This window comes from Narcine bancroftii, chromosome 2, assembly GCF_036971445.1.
Source record: "Narcine bancroftii isolate sNarBan1 chromosome 2, sNarBan1.hap1, whole genome shotgun sequence".
In the NCBI taxonomy this organism is placed as follows: domain Eukaryota; kingdom Metazoa; phylum Chordata; class Chondrichthyes; order Torpediniformes; family Narcinidae; genus Narcine; species Narcine bancroftii.
Genome location: NC_091470.1, coordinates 113,571,515 through 113,588,824, shown reverse-complemented (window position 1 = coordinate 113,588,824; position 17,310 = coordinate 113,571,515). Strand labels below are relative to the sequence as shown.

At 44.7% G+C, this 17,310-nt stretch overlaps 1 protein-coding gene across 5 annotated transcripts in view; it reads right to left on the bottom strand.

Annotated features, from left to right (window-relative positions):
* LOC138754159 (transcription factor COE2) overlaps positions 1 to 17,310 on the bottom strand; it is a 238,201-nt gene that overhangs the window by 67,676 nt on the left and 153,215 nt on the right. For all 5 annotated transcript variants that reach the window (XM_069918028.1, XM_069918027.1, XM_069918029.1 and 2 more), the window contains 2 exons: positions 13,545 to 13,626; positions 4,428 to 4,545 (listed from right to left, as the gene is read on the bottom strand). In XM_069918028.1, coding sequence (XP_069774129.1) covers positions 4,428 to 4,545; positions 13,545 to 13,626 — 200 coding nt within the window. The remainder of the gene's footprint in view (positions 1 to 4,427; positions 4,546 to 13,544; positions 13,627 to 17,310) is intronic.

Genomic DNA, 17,310 nt, shown 5'->3' with positions numbered 1-17,310 from the left:
CATTCAGTTGAACAGCAGGCATGAACTGCCCACATTTGCTTCCTTACTGGGTAGAGCAAGAATAGCGGGAGTAGGGGGGGGTGGAAACACCACCTCCTGCAGCTTCCCTCTGGTCCACCTGGGAAATTGTTCGCTGCAAGGTTAGACCTCAGGGACAAGGGGTTTGGTGAAGTTCTGTGACTGTGTGTTACCAACGGATAAGGAACAGACAGCAACCAGGCTCCCAGCATAGCCTTCACGCCATACCTAACTGGCAGCAGTGCAACCCTACGTGGCTCACCCTTGTTTAGTACACAGGCCAATGAACCTAGCAACCCACACACCTTTGGACGGTGGGAGGATAGTGGCATCACTTATCATGTTATTTCCCCTGCCATTCAAGACCTCGTTGTATTACCACAGGGTTGGAGTCACATGTGGGCCAGACCAAGGATGCAAATTTCCTTCCGCTAAGAGAACTAATGCACATTTATGAAAATTTGACAGTTCTGCGGTCACCACTGATTCTTATTCCAGATGTATTTAATTGAATTTAAAAGCTCCATAGACTTGAAAACGTCTCCGGATCCAGGTATCAGGATTACTATTGTAGTAACCTAATGAACCATGCCACTGTATCCACCAAAGAGGAAACTGTGTCTATATTAGCTGCTATATTATGAACAGTGGGGGTAAAATGTGTCTGCCCATATGGCCAGAGATTAATGATTACGTGACTGAGCACTGGCAGGTAAAAGCCATTCATTCACCATCCCAGCCATCCCCAGACTAACACTTCCTGAAGTTCAGCTGCACCCACTTAACCCGACATCACAGGGAAGGTTAGGCATGCTTCCCCCCCATTGCTGAGCGGGCCAGAGTGGGCAGAGCCATAGCCTCATGATTTCTCACCCTGTCACAACCTCCTTGGTATCAAGGCAGGATTCAAGCTCAATCCATCACCTCCAACTTAGTGCTGACAGGGTCAGAGGAGAGAGAGTGAAGAGTTCTGGCAGCAGGCCAAACCCTCGCGCTGTGTCTGAGCTAAGAGTCAATCACTTTCAATCAGTTTTGGAAGAGAAAGAAAAATGGCATATTTTTTGCTCTGATTGCAGGCCCCTAATTCACCAGAGTGGTCCAATGACAGGAAATGAACACCACTGCAAGTTCTTCACTGCCTCAATCATATTTCATTGCAAAATGTTCCTATTCCTACTCTTTAACCCATTATGTCTTGTTAACTGTAAGGGGCACAGTTAGTGCATCACTGTTACAGCGCCAGCAACTGGAGCTTGGGTTCGAATCCGGCACTGTCTGTAAGGAGTTTATACACTCTCCCCATGTCTCCAGGGGCTCCAGTTTCCTCCCACCCTTCAAAACATACAAGGGTTGTAGGTCAATTGGGTATATCAAGGGCTCATGGGGTAAAAGGGCTGTGTGTCTAAATTATTTTTAAAAATAAAAAAAACCTCCTAACTATCCAGCTTTGGACAAAAGCCATTTCACCAATAAATATTTTCGACTATTCCCCTCATTCCATCAGGGATCTCGTTACAATTTCCAAAGCCCAGCGAACCCTACATTTCAGCACAGTGGAAGTATCTCCTGGTGAAGAACCCTTGTAAACCAAAGAGGCCTCTGAAACTGAGCTGCATTCACTATGGTGAAATGGGGCCGTTTCCAGAACCCCAGAAGGCCAATTGGCTTGGGGTAGGATAGTTGTCGCCTCACAGTACCAGAGACCCTGGTTCAAGCCCCACCTCTGGTGCTGCCTGTGTAGAGTTTGCACATCTGTGCGGATTTCCTCACAGCAATGTTACGTTACCCCAAGGATAAGGGTGAATAATAGAATTTTGGCTGCAGAGAACAGAGTGACATGGTTAGTGTAACGGTTAGCACAATGCTATTACAGCACCAGCCACCTGGGTTCGAATCCAGCGCCACCTGAAAGGAGTTTGTCCGTTCTCCCCATGACTGCGCAGGCATCCTCCAGGAGCTCCGGTTTCCTTCCACTTTCCAAAGGCCTATGGAGTTGGACGGTTAATTGGTCACATGGGCAGCATGGGGTCAGGAGCCAGAAGGGCCTATCACTCAATCTTAAAAAAATTAAAACGTGGGGAGAATAAAAATGGGATTAGTTCAGGATTAGCGCTGAAGTTTGATACTCAGCCCTGATGTCCTGGGATGTATTCCCCACCTCTCTCCACTAACTCCCAAATGGGAGATTAAATTGACCCATCTCGTTTTCAGGTTTATTTTTGCCAACATTTATTATTCAGCTCGTCCCATTTTCTGGCTATTTATCTCTTTAACTGTGGGCCTTAATTGAGTACAAATTGGATGCTGTGTCTGGCTACACTATAGCTCTGCAAATATAATTAATTTCTCTCTGAAAGAGCCACATGCATCCAAGAACTTTCTTTCCATCAATCCACTGCCTGTTTTGTTATCTTCCCAGTGTCACAGGTATCGCTGAATTAACCCCACATCCTACCACCCCCTCATTCAAATTATTTCCTCTGCAAAGCCTGAATCTATTACAGGTTGGAAGAATTTGGGTTGGTGTGAAAGGCTGAGAGGAAGCATAAGTTCATAAAACCATGAGAGACATAGATAAAGTAGATCAGGGGTGGCCTAACTGCGGCTCTGCGAGCCACATGTGGCTCTTTGACATATAATGTGCAGCTTCCAGAAATATATCGGCTGATGCCCTAAATGCGGACTCTCGCCTAGGCCCTGGCTGCCAGCCCATCTGAGCTCCCGATGTCCTGAACATGGACTTACCATCTGGTCCCAGCTGTCCATCTGCCCAACCCAGCTCCCGATGTCCCAAACACGGTATGTTTACTTTATGATAAATGAAACTAATAGAAATTAGCAGTTTAAAAACTACACACATGAATAAATATTATTATGCACATGTATTCTTAATATTTAATAAAATTATTGTAACACAATGTGCATGTAAGATTTTTATTTTAAGTGTATGCAATATTTGTTTATGTCTTCTGGCTCTCAGACATCATATGTGGCTCTTACATTAAGCAAGTTTGGCCACCCCTGAGGTAGACAGTCAGAATCTTTATCCCAGGGTAAAATGTCAGGATGTGTATTTAAGGTGAGGGAGGAGTGTTGAAAGGAGATGTGCAGGGCAAGTTTTGTTTTGCATGGAGAATGGCAGGTGTCTGAAATCCATTGCCAAGGATGGTGGTGAAAGCAGATGTGAGAGCAGCATTTAAGATGCTTCTAGACAGACACATGAAAATGCAGGGAATGGAAGAATATGGATCATGTGCAGACAGAAGAGATTTAGTTCAGTCTGGCGTCGTGTTTGGCACAGAATTCATGGGACGGATCCTGTGCTGTTCTCTTAGATATCCTTCGTTCTACTGGCCGCTCCGCTTTGTCGACCGCAACACCTCCCCAAAAAACATACATTTTATCTCTTCCTTTAAAATTCGTCGATGTGATTTAATGTGCACGTAGTCTGACTGACAGCTGAAACTAACATCCCACCTGTGCACAGCATCATGGATATGGCCCTGTGCCATTGACAATCCACTTATGACCACATTCCAATCCTACAACATCCGCTAAAGCTATGAAGTCTGGCCACATCCCCAGAGGAGATTTAAAAAACCTATAGGATAATTAGACCTGTATGGAAAGACCACGCTTGTAAGGCGCTTGTAAGGAAGAGAACTGGGAACTCTCCCTGTATCTTTTCACGAACGGAAAAATCTGCAGCTCTGACTCCAATTAATGTCCTGTTGATTGAGACTCGAGAGGTAAAGTGATTGCACTGTGGTTCGTTTACTGGGATTAGTAACCGAGAGCCCTGGGCTATTACCAACCCACTCACTGGAGTTCAAATCACATCCTGGCAGCAATGGAACTTAAATCCTGGCATTTAAAGGAAAAGTTAGTTATTAGTGATGAAGGCCACAAAATCAATGCATTGATGTAAATATACATCTTGGTCTCTCCTGTTGTTATGGTGGTGGGGGTGGGTGGGGGGGGGGGTGGGGGGATTTGTAACGTCTGGCCCATATGTAACTCCAGACTTGAGCATTGAATGGAGAGATACTCGGTTCAAGAGTGACAAAGGGTGGGTAACAAACACTAGCTTAGATACTGCCAAATCAATAAACTGGACATGCACAATGGATAGAACAGCACTTAGATTACCATAGTTTATGCTCTACACCAGCCATCCTCAACGGGGGCCATAGCACAGTTGGGGGGTGGGGGCCACGACTAAAATCGTAAAATATTTTTTATGTAGTCGGTCAGAGAGAAGTGCATAAGAAGCCAGCTAAACTTGACGGCTTCACATGGAAGGGGGCCCATAGACTTTGAGCAGAGTCCTAAGGGGGCCGTGGCCAAAAAAAAGGGTTGAGAATGGATGATCTACCCCTCCACCCATGAATATCACCCTGGGGTGGTACCTTCTGTGGGGTCCAGGCGTCGGGCTCTACGTCCATGCTTCGAGTTATTGTGTACAAACATGTTATCCGAGACGGCCAGCACATGCCCATCCACGTTGAGTGTTGTAGATAACACGACCTGTGAAGCAAAAAGCAGGGAACTTTAATTTGTACTGCACTGCACTGTGGATTGTCAATGTATTATAGTGATCAAGAACTCCTGATCTGTGCTCCCTGGCAAGCAATTAATAACCCAGCAGTTGATTCAAATGAGAGCTGGGAATTAAAGCTGGCTGTAGGTTGTTCAATTACCTGGGAACTAACCCAGGAATTACTTGGGTTTCCTCCCACCCTTTAAAATGTACTGGGGGGTTGTAGATCAATTGGGTGTAATTGGGCGGCCTACTACAACTGCAAGTGTCCAACCATTTCAATTCCGCTCCTCATTGCCACACTGACATGTCTCTCCATGGACTCATGCCTGGTCAAGTTGGGGCCATTCATAAACTGGAGGAACAACATGGTTAGTGTAGTTGTTAGTGCAACACTGTTTACAGCGCCAGTAACATGGGTTCAAGTCCTGCACTGTCTTTTAGGAGTTTGTATGTTCTCCCCACGTCTGCGTGGGTTTCCTCTAGGTGCTCTGGTTTCCTCCCACCCTTCAAAATATGCAGGGTTGTAGGTTAATTTGGTGGCACGGGCTCATGGACTGGAAAGGCTTACCATGCTGTATGTTGTTAAGTCACAGACCAGCAACAATGGAAATTCACCAAGGTAGTGTTATTGTTTTTCTTTTAAAGCACTATATTTATTAATAACTACTAATAATATAACACATCAAACCCAATTTGTGTGTGTGTTTGTGGGATACCCAAACCATTACAGCTTAGGCACAATTCTGGAAAGTAATTTCAAAGTTCAGTTTTGAAAATTCATTGTCAAAATGCAGGCTTTTAAACTGTTGCACAGAAGTAATCACGAAGGAGGTGGGAGAAACTGCTGAAAACTCACGAATCCTTGTTGAATTTCTTTCAGAGAAATATCCTTTCATACAAACGGTTGTCACATCTCCTCTTTTCCTTGTGTAGGGGAAACGAAACATGTGACTTCCACAATGCTTCCAAAACCCAAATACAGGTCAATCGAAATGACCATTACTTTGGTCTCGATCCAAAGCAGCAGTTCTCCTTTTCCTGATGGGGAGAATCAGCTGAATTGTTCAATATCACACAGAGTTCTTCCTGCTCTGTGTTCGATGATTTGGCCGCTGGTCAATAATGTGCTGTTCCCTCAGTGTTCCACACACATGACTCTCTCACCACCTGTGTCTCTGGAAAAAGCAACAAGTGTCCTTTCTCCTCTCCAAAGAAGCAAATTTGAGTGCGATAGCTGTTGCCACCCAGTTGTGAATGGGTGCACCCTGTACTGGCCGTAATAATGTCTAAATTTAAACACCTTTTATTCCATCACCAACCATATGGCATCAATATCATGGATCATGTGAAAAACAGATTTAGGTTAATTAGATTAAAGAAAATTAGAGGGTTATGATGTTGGGAGAGTTTAGTTTTTTTAGGTATATATAGGTCAGCACAACATCATGGACTGAAGAGCCTTTACTGTGCTGTAGTGTTCTATATTCCATATTCTCAATTTGGCATCAGGTTCAGCACAGTCTTCATGTGCTGAAGAGCCTGTTCCAGTGCTGTTCTATGTTATTTGAAAGATGTGATGCAACATGGGATTGGCTTTGATTTCTCCAACCTGACCATTTTGCTGGGATCAGAAACTTTACTGAAGTGTGGTGAGTCAATGTGCTCCGCCATCCACTCTGGCAATGCGTACCAGATTCCAACCACCCTTCGGGTGAGAAGTATTCTTTCTCCTCTTTAGTTCCAGGGCAGCTAAACGAATCAACCCCGGAGCTGCTTCCTAGGAAACCTCATATCTGCATTTAAGAAATTCCGAAAGTATGGCCCTTGTGAGGTGGTTGAATGTTGAAGATCAAGTAAAACACGAAAGTTTCCAGATGCCGTGATTGAGGTAAAGACACGATGCTGGAGAAACTCAGCAGGTCAAATGATGCACTTCATATAGCAAAGATAAAGATACATAACCAGCATTTCAGGCTTGAGCCCTTCATCAAGGTAGGAGATGTTGAAGTTCCCTCAATATATGATGCGATTCTCCCAACATTCTAGTCAACATTCTTCATATGCAAGACGACAATCTATGGGATCTTGTTATGTGGAACTAGTTACCATCTTTTCCTTGCAAAAGAAATTTTGAGGAAAAATCACTGGAAAATATGATGAAGAATATTTAATTGCAACTCCTCTGATTTCCAACACCATGCAAGATTATGGTTTCACAGATTCAGGATCTGGTGATTGTTTTGTGCAATCACTGAGACTTTAGGGGAAAAAAAATCAGTCTAAAATTTACAAACAGTTGTCAAAAGTTTGGATGAAAAACTGGCAGTTAAACATGACAGCATATAAAATAAATGGGTAAAATTGATTAGGATTTAGCTAAATTTATTGTCCAATCTCACATTTTAAATAGAGATGAGGGAGAACATCCTGTGTTGCTCTCTTACTGTTTGAAATTTTATTCATGGGTAATATTGCCTTAAGGGGGTGTTTCAAATGAAGTTTCAAAGAAAAAAAGGAAGGGGCAACAAAAAAAATCGCATAGAGTTTGGGATGAGACTGGAAATGATCATGGACTCCATAATTCACATTCCAATAGCTATGCATCCATCCATTGAATGTGCCAGTCTTACCCCACTGAAGTCTGACTCTACATGTCTAGAAAAAAGTTTGATCAAAATTGTTGATCCACCTGACCTCTCTGAAGAACCTAGTCTGTGTCCTACCAGAGTCAAATATTATTGAGCTGTGGTGGTGTATTCTTATAAAGTGCTGGTGAGCTGACTGAGAAAGGAGAAATGTTAACGGTTGCTAACAGTGAACAGATGTTCCCCCTTCATATCCTCACCTCAGTTCAGTGACCAATGCTTACTTTCTCCCTCCATGGTAAGACCAAATTTCTTTCACTTCAGTGAAAAATACTAACTTTAAACCCTTTATATTTTGATAATGATAAAAAAATGATCAGATACTGCATGCTTTTACTGAATAAGCCATCAAGTCAAAAAGTCATCTGAGCAAGCGCACACCATAAAGATTTCTCCAGTGGGTTCTAATAATTAAGCATTGAGCTTGAAAATTCCAAATCCAAAACACACCAGATGTAGTTAAAGATCTAAGATGGTTCATACAGCTCAGATTTATAATTTCAAATTCCATAAAGACGCTTGAAAATTTCTACAGGTGTATCATGAAGAACCTTCTGTTTGGTTGCGTCACTGTCTGGAGCAGAAGTGTCAATGCTCAGGACAGGAAAAGAAATTCCAGAGGGTTGTCAACTCAGTCTGCGACATCACGGCCACCATTCTCTACTCCATCAAGGGCAGTGTCTTCAGAAAGTAGCTTCTATCCTCAAGGAACCACCATCTCCCAGGCCATACCCTCTTCACTCTGCTGCCATCGGGAAGGAGGTACAGAAGCCTGAGGACGAGCACCCAGCGACACAAGGGCAGCTTCTTCCCCTCCACCATCAGATTTCTGAATGATCAATGAACCACAGACATCACCTCACCTTCTCCTATTTTTATACTATTTTATTTTTATATGTAATTTTATAGCAATATTTGCAATGTGATGCTACTGCAAAACAACAAATTTTGTGACACGTTCATGACAATAAATTCTGATTCTGAAAAGCTCCAAGCAAGCGGGAAGAGGTTTCAGAATTTATGGAGAGGAATCTACAGTAAACATAAACTGCCACAGAAGAGGTAAATAAATATCAGAACAGTGAGGTGCTTGAATGATGGATGCATTGAGCCAATGGAAGCCAGGATCCAGTTTTATCAGGACTCAACACAGTTGCTTAATTCAATTACTTTTTTACCAGCCTCCTGGGATTTTACCAAATAATGACCTCCTGATATTGCTCGTGTGGGCGAGGGCACAGAGGAAATGGAAAACCGCAGGTGAGACAGAGTTTGCTTGCATGCAGCTCAACAGGTGTGATGGGAATGGGACAGCCCTGGGCAAATGCCATAGGCCCCTTTGCATTCTGTGCCAGCTGAGCGTTGTTGCCAAATAAGGTTACAAATGACAAATATCGAACTGGAGCAAAAACACAATCTACTAGAGCAACTCAGTGAGTTGAATGAGATCTATGGGAGAAACGGAATGGTCAACATTTTACGCTGGAACCCTTCATCAAGACTGGTGTCCCCATTATCAAAGATCAGGAAATTTCCCTGGTGGATATTCATATCGGGGCTCAAGACCTGGGTTTGCAACACATTCTGGTGTCGCGAGACCAGGGTCTTAGCCCCCATAATAATGTTGACCTGGTAGATATAATGTTGAGCTGGATTTGATTCCTGTGTTGTACCAGGTGTCTGGCAACCATGATATCAGAGAACAATGCAGGACAGTAAAAGCCTATCATATCCATGGAGTATATTTGGAAGAGCTTTCTAATTCAAAAAGCCATCCAGGACAGAAGTAGACCCTTTGGTGCTCTACCTCCCTGATGACCAACAGGCACCCATTTACACCAATTCTTGACCAATCTCAAGTTATTGCCCCACATTCCCATCAACATTTCAAGATTCCACCATTCCTCTACACCAGGGGTGTCAAACTCAAATTCACGGAGGGCCAAAATTAAAAACTTGGACTAAGTCGAGGGCCGAACTAAATATTTATGGAAATTTTTCAACAACATCTGCATGTTTTCTCTTCTTTCAACATATGTAATGTTAAACTTTAGGATATAACTTTAGGAGGATAATGTTACAGGTCAGGAGTAGGTAGCTCAAGTTCACCCTTTGCTTGACCTGAGGGAAACATATTTGGTCCCTGTGGAGATGCAGTCAGCATTCACATTTTGGCCTGCATAAGGACTCAGCATTTCCTGCTCACTCCGCAGGCTCTAGGCCTCTATTCACCCTCGACCCACCATCCCTCTACCTGACCAGTCCTTTACCCAACCTCTACTCACCCCTCACTCCACTCGCTCTGCCTCTACCCACCCCATCCTATACACGCCCCTCTACTGCCTCTCCCCTCAACCTGTTCCTCCCTCTACCCATCTCTCACCCTCTAATCACACCTCCCCTACTCGCCCTGCCCCTCCCCTTTTACCTCTTCCCTATCCACCCCTCCTTCTACTCATCCCTCCCTCTAACTGCCCCTCGCACCACCATAACTTCCCCTGCCCATTACTCCTCACCTACACCCTCTTCCCACCCCTGCTTACCCACCCACTCAGGCCCAGCGCGCTGCCGATCAGCCTTTGCGGACAGCCACCATCTCTCTCTTCACGTGCAGGGCCGAACCAGCCGTCCCTGGGGTCTGCGCGGGTGCAAGCGCTGAAGGCCGTGGCGACCGGGAGAAGTGCGCTCGCGCTGTGGAAGGGCCATCCGGTGCCAGTCGCGCTGGGCTCGCGCTGCCCAGGGGCCGTGTGCAGCCTGCCATGCCCATCGCGCCGACAGGAGATCACAGGCGCTCGCCCATCCGCCGCACCGCTCGACAGGTGGGAGAAGTGACTGGTTGTGCGGGGAGCCTTCCAACTGGCTTGCCGGCTGATGACATCGACAGACTTCTCGTGTTACAATTTCTCATGTTACAATGGGGAAGGGTGTGCAATGAAGGGGGAGGATGGTGGGGGTGATATGACCAAAAAACAGCATTGTTTCTCGCTGCAGGGTGGGTCACCTCTAATACATTTTTGAAATGATCTTGCGGGCCAAATATAAGGGGCCCACGGGCCAGAGTTTGACATGTGTGCTCCACACACTAACAAGCAATTTACAGTGAACTTTGAAAATACTTTCCCACACATCTTTAGGATGGGGAGTTTTCGAAAGGAACCCACACAATCACAGGAAGAACGTGCAGACTCCACACAGACAGGATAGGAGGTCAGGGCTAAGCCGGGGTTGCCGGGGCTGTGAGGCAGCCTTCCCACCAGCTGCACCACTACCCTGGCCCTGACTACCTGCACTTTTCCCACTTTTTAGATTTTTGTCTTGCTTTCCATGTATAATCCAGAGGCCTCTTGAAGGGAATGTATTGTCATCATCAGTAGGGTCAGGAGTGAGCTATTGAACCCATCGAGCAGGATCTACCACTGGGTAAGAGAAGCCTCATCTCCACTTCCCTGCCAATCTCCTTTACCACTTACTTTCCTAAAATCCCAACTCCACCCCTCTCAGATGTTGAAAGGTTGTTTCCCCTCATGGGAGAGTCTAGGACACGAGGGCACAACTTCAGGATTTAAGTGCATCTGCTTAGAATGGAGATATGCAGGAATTTCTCAGAAGGTGGAATGTGTTGGCACAGGCATTTGTGGAGGCCGGGTCATTGGGTGTATTTTAAGAGCGAGCTAGACAAAGGAGGAAAAAACCAACACCCAACCCCAACCCACCAATTTTCCCCTGCAACCACTGCAACCGTGTCTGCCTGTCCCGCATCGGACTTGTCAGCCACAAACGAGCCTGCAGCTGACGTGGACATTTACCCCTCCATAAATCTTTGTCCGCGAAGCCAAGCCAAAGAGAGAAGAAAAGAAAAGAGAGCTTGATAGATTCTTGATCAGGCAGGGCATAGGGAGAAGGCCGGGCAGTGGGGCTGAGTGAAAAAATGGATCAGCTCATAAATGAATGACAGGGCAGACTCGATGGGCTGAATAGCCTATTTCTCCTTCTATGTCGTAAGGAATATATTCAATGCCCCCGCCTCCTCAACTCTAACACCAGAAATATCTCCTCATCTCCATTTTAATTGAGCAGCATTTTATCCCTTGGCCCCAGAAATGGGAATATTCTCTTGGCATCTACCCTATCAATCCACATCAATATTTCTTGCAGAAACAGAGAGAGAAAAATGGAACAGGAGCAGGTCCTCACCAATCTTCAACCATCCATCCACACTAATTCTGCATTCATCACTTCTTTTTAATTCTCCCTGTATTCTCATCAGCTGTCACTCGCCGACAGATTTGGAGCGATTTTAAAGTGGACAATGAACTGATCAACTCTAAACGCAAAAGGATACAAGTCTAGCATGGTTAATGAGTTACTTTTGCTTCTATTGTTCTTTAAGGCAATGTCATCCTGATCACAGACACCCAAGGTGCAGATGAAACATTTCTTCACAATGCCCCGGGCTCTTCTGACAATATGTGTCCTCTCAATATCAACCCTTGTACTTTTGGGAACTGTTACTTCTGATACTAGAAACTGCTTCAGCTGCCTGCAATGGAAAGAGAGCAGGAAAACCAGTGGTGGCATGTACCTTGATTGTGTGAACACTGGCTAAGAACAGGCTGAGCTTTGATATGCTGCGCAATCAGAATTAATTGACTCTCACACTCAGAGGAATTACCATTTGTGTGAGATTGCGGAGGGCAACTAACATTTGCAAAGAAAAAAAACATCCAGTCTTCAACAGAGGAGGGGAGGGATTAGCAAAATTAATTTCTTGCATCTGGCAAGCATAAAGGCATTTGTGCAAGGTCCATGTTTGGGATGTAACATAATCTGTGAAATGAGCGAATCGTTCTACTTAATCATTTAAACGAGGCTGCTGTAATGTGTTGCAGTGGAGAGGGCTGAGATCTTTGGCCAGTGCCACCATTTGTCCCCCTTGTCAGTGTCCTGGGTCACTGAGGCTGACCTGACCCATCTGGAGCCCATCAGTCATCTCCCGACAACTTCCTGAAACACCTCCCTCCATTTCCTGCTGCCTTTTACACTGGTCTTCTTGGCTTTCAGAACCACGACCCACCGAGTCTGCATCTAGGGGGTCGGACGCATTCCCACTCAAATCCCCAAAACACCAGCTATAAATCCTGACAACTTCAAAACCTCTTGCATCTCAGAAAAGCCGTCAGGATTGGGATTCGAGGATATTTTTTTTTCCCATGATCTATATTCTTTGCTTGTGTAGCAATTTTTTTTTCTTCCAGACAAGCATTTCTGAACCTTATGGTTTAAATGTAAATCCACACAACACTCTCACGATTTGTACAATTCCATCCACTTCCCAACTGACTTGATGTTGTTGAGCTGAACATTTATAGCAAATCCTCTGCGTGCTAACATCATCAGATAAAGTATAAAAATACTGGCAAAATCAACTTTCATCACGCCCACCCCATCAAACACTCTTAGGTAAATAATAGGATGTTTTAGAATAAAATTTAAAAAACTCCAATCTTGCCCATTCAAGCACTCCAAGTTTAGATAGTGTGGGTTGACTTTCCCAAGACTCTCCTATTGGACTTTACAAGATCAAAATTCATAATTCACAAGAAACCTAAATATCCTGAGGGAATATGAAAAAGGGCACATGAGGAAAGAGCTGCTGGTGGGGCCAAAGAGAGAGGAGAGAGAGAGAGACATACAATGTTGTCAAAAAGCCTGAATTTAGAAATTGAGAAAGATGAACAAGAGAGAGGAAATGAGGTGTGGTCAGCAGGAGGCAAATTAGTTTGTGTAAAGCCAGAGCTCAGAGAAAGTAAATATGGGTCCCTTACAGTCAGAGGGAGGAACTAAAAGGGGAATGGGAAAATATCAATGGAAGAAATATTTCATACTTATTTTCAGTACAGAAAAAGCATCCTGAAAACAGTGAGGGATGGAAGATTCGATGAGCACCTGAAAGAATGGGACTGAAATCTAGTATTTTTCGCTTTTGTGATTCGGCAGAGGGACAGTCCCAGAAACCTTTGACTAGAAGGTGAAAATGCCACAAACTGAGTCACAGTTGACTGGAATGCTTTTGGGTTCAGCACCGGATTTTCGGGTTCTGTGAGCTGACCTCAGCCAGGAATGTGGGGACATGCGGCATCGTCGGTGTCACCTGCACCTCCCTCCCCCACCGTGAAAAACTGGCCAGCTTCCCACCAGAGAGAAAACTTCTCTTAGAGTGACCACTCTGGGGCATCTCTGATCCATTTTGCTGATCAGTTTCTGCCCCACTGGTTCCGTATGATTCCCCTGGTGAGCCCACTCTGTAATATGAAGTTAGTGGGAATGGAAGGCAGTACCTGAAATCGACGCATGTCTCGGGGATTCCCCGCTGTTTTCAGACAGTTCTGATTACACTTCAGGAAGAACTTTAAGAAGAACCTGAAAGCGAAGCAAACATACTTTTTCACTAACGCACTCTGCAAGGAGCAAAAACAGTGCAATAAAATCCACATTCCCATAATGACAGGAATTCTCTGCTACGGGAACTTTTGAATTACGAGCACTAGAAGGTCACTTGGCCACTCAATCTTTCTGCACCAGTTAATAAGGCTGTGGCTGACCAGATTCTTATACAGAATCTTTCATCCACTTGCCCATGGAGAATCTTTAAACCTTTGCCTTCAAAATATTTAAATTCTCCTTTCACCGTTCTCTGAGAGAATTCTAAAGACTTATGACATTCTGAGGAAAAAACAATTGGTCTCATCTCTGTGTTGCATTCCCATTCATTCCACTTCACATCTTTGCCCTCTTGTTTAAATGGTGACCCTTGGTTCTAAATCTGCCCTGGCATAAAACAATAGGCCACTCACTCTATGCATTAGCCCTCTCTGCAGATCACTAGCAAGTGAGGCTGCTATGTCATGGGAAAGCCATAGTAGGGAGACATAGGCAGTAAGGGGACAGAGAGGAAGAGAGTGATATGTTGCATCAAGAGATTCAAAGTGAGCAAAGTTTAGGGGATAGTAAAGGGGGAACTGAGTCGAGAGGGGCAAAGGAGAGGTGGAGACAGTCCAAAAAACAGGCAGGTACATGGAAAAAAATAGAAGGAAGAGGACATGCAAGAGGCTGCAGATAAAGCAAAAAAAAAGACCTTCTGGAACACAACGGATGGAGCAGCATCAGTAGGAGAGAAAGAAATGTCAGGAATTTGGGTTGGAACCTTTCATGAAGACGGAAAAGGCAGAGAGGAGATGAGGTGGAAAGGGTTGGACAGGCCATGAAGGTTTCTCCCTCCACCACCTTTTCTTGTGACGTCACCATCCTCGGAGAGAGGGGACATACCTCGAACTTATCTCCTATGCATTCCCAGCCAGCAGAGCTGCCCCTGAACATAGGAGCCTGAAATCCTATGTTGGGCATACCTGCCAAAGATGACAATTTCCTTTCCCATATGACATAAATGAATCTGACAATCTAATCGTTTTATCATTACCCTGTGACTGAGCGTTGTTTTTTTTAACGAGATCCCAGATTTATTTGTTTAAATTCCCCAGTTGTGGTGGGTTTTGACCTCATGTTTCCAGATCAATGGTCTGGCTGTTCGCTCAGTAACTTAATCACTGCACTGCCTTACCTCAATTACCTTAATATCTATCAGCCCTGGTAAATGACCTCAGTGTTAGTGGAAACAGGTCTTTCCTCTCCATTTTGCAGCCAGACTCTTTTAGACTAACCCCTGAAGGGTGCTTCAGTATGTTATTGAACTTGTTATTCCTCTATTTGCACTATTTCCACCTAAAAGGAATATCTGACCAAACCAACAGAGGAAGCTGCCCCACATCAGTGTTAATTAGCTGTTGACGCAATTGCTTCAGTGCCAGGAAGATGAAACCATGATTATGCACACGTAGATGGACATTGGTCTCCAAGATAGAACAAGAGAGCTGACGCTGCTCTTTGGACTCGCCAACAAATTGAACTACCCTATAATCTATTGCCCTCCGATGCCTTACTATCCCTGCTGCTGAAACCCAACCAGGCCTTCACTACTCACAGATGTAACAGGCTCTTCCGGCTCATGACCCCATGCCCCGAAAACACACCAATTAATTACACCGTTCATTTTTGGAAGGTGGGAGGAAACTGGAGCACCAGGGGAAAAACCCACGCAGACACGGGGAGAACGAACAAACTCCTTACCGACAGCGCCTAATCACTGGCGCTGTAATAGCATTGCACTAACCACCATGCTAACCAAGCCACACGTTTTTATATTTAGACCAACAGCACAGTAGAAGCCCCTTCCAGCCCATGAGCCTGTGCTGTCCAAATACACCAATTAATTGGTTTCATTTTATTACATCCAGACTTGGTTATTTCAATCCATACTCTGTCTGCTCTTCACAACTCTCTATTGACATACTTGCGTTTATTTTCAAATCCTTCTCTGACATCTCAACTTCCACCCCTCCTCCAAATCTCTGAAGTCCCCCAGCCCTGAAACCCACTGGGATCTGGGGTATGTATTGGTCTAATCCTAGTCTCTTGCTCACCCCGGAATCTGATTACACCATTTATAGCTGCACTTCCAGCTGTCGTGTTTCCCCCCACCCCCCCCCACCCCCCATTCCAAACCTTCCTCCTTTTCCCTTCTCCAGTGAGGCATGCATTCCTCAAGAGAAAATCAAAACAGAAACTGCAGATGCTGGAAATCTGAAATAGGAACAGAAAATACTGGGGAACTCAGCAGGAGAGGCCGGAACTGTGCAGAGAAACAGAGTCAATGGTTCAGCTCAAAGGCTCATGAGCCTGAAATATTAACTTTGATTCTCTTTCCACGGATGCTGCCCGACTGGTTGAGTGTTTCCAATATTCTTCTATTTTGCTTTTGCTAAGTTTTTGATCACTAGATTCCTCCGATGTGGTTGAACACGAACTATTTGTGGTCCTCTGAAGTACCATAGGAAATTAAAGATGATGTACAAATACACACTGTCTACTAACTACAACAGAAACAAAATTAGATCTCTGCATCCCTCATTAAATTAAAGCAAAATCACTTCCACGTGTTACAATGCAATGGGTATTTTACTGAGAACTGAATTGAGAGATTAGTGAACAAATCCTGAGTTCAATATTACTGACTGTCTTATTCAATATCTCATCTGTTGCCATGAACTGGGAATGAGTTGATAATGAGTGGGCTGGCAGAACCACTGAGGTTAAGTACCAGTGGTTGGGTTTGCACTCAGCTGTATCCGGTTATTAACACACAGCTCTATTACTGTGATTTATCTTTGCACAACACAGTGACAAAAGCATGTCCACATCAGGTCTGCATATAGGAGCAGTGCCTCCTTCTCATTTGTAAAATAAGACCATCATAACAATATTAGCTACACTTTTGACCCCAATATTTCCCTTTCAAACCTGATAATGTGTGGCCAGTGAGATTCCGGTTTTCATCTTTTTTCCTTCACCAATCCCAAAGCACTTCCCTTCATCTGAAGACACTGTCTCAGTTTCTCCCCATTGTCTGATACTTCAGATAAGAGCCATTACTTATCTTACCACCCACTTACCTGCCTCCATGGTCACATTTGACTAAGAGTCTGCAGGTCCCACATTGGCTCACATCAGAACCCACAGGGAAAGTGAGTCATTCTTGATCCTGGGTGGTGGGGGGGGGGGGGGGGGAGGAGGAGGAATAGATGGAGATCGCAGGCGGGAGCCTAGGATTCTTAGAGATGGGGAGATATCAGAGTGTGGGTGGGAGGTGAGAGGCTGCTGAGTGGGGAGGATAAATTCATGCTATCATTCAACATCTCTGACATCCCATAACATCCTTGGCTGGTTTGTTCATTCCAGAGGATAGGTTTATCAATGACACAATAAATGCTGGAAGAATTCAGCTGGTCTTGCAGCGCCCAAAAGAGGTAAAGATATATTACCGACTGGGCTTGAGCCCTTCTTCAAGGTATGAAGAATAAACAGGCATGCGTCTGAATAAAGACTAGGGAGAGAAAGGGGGAAGAATGGGAGGGGGAGTCATCCAGACCAACAGACAAAAGGTGTTAATTGGATATGATAAAAGGAAAAGAGAGAATTGATTTTGGCTCT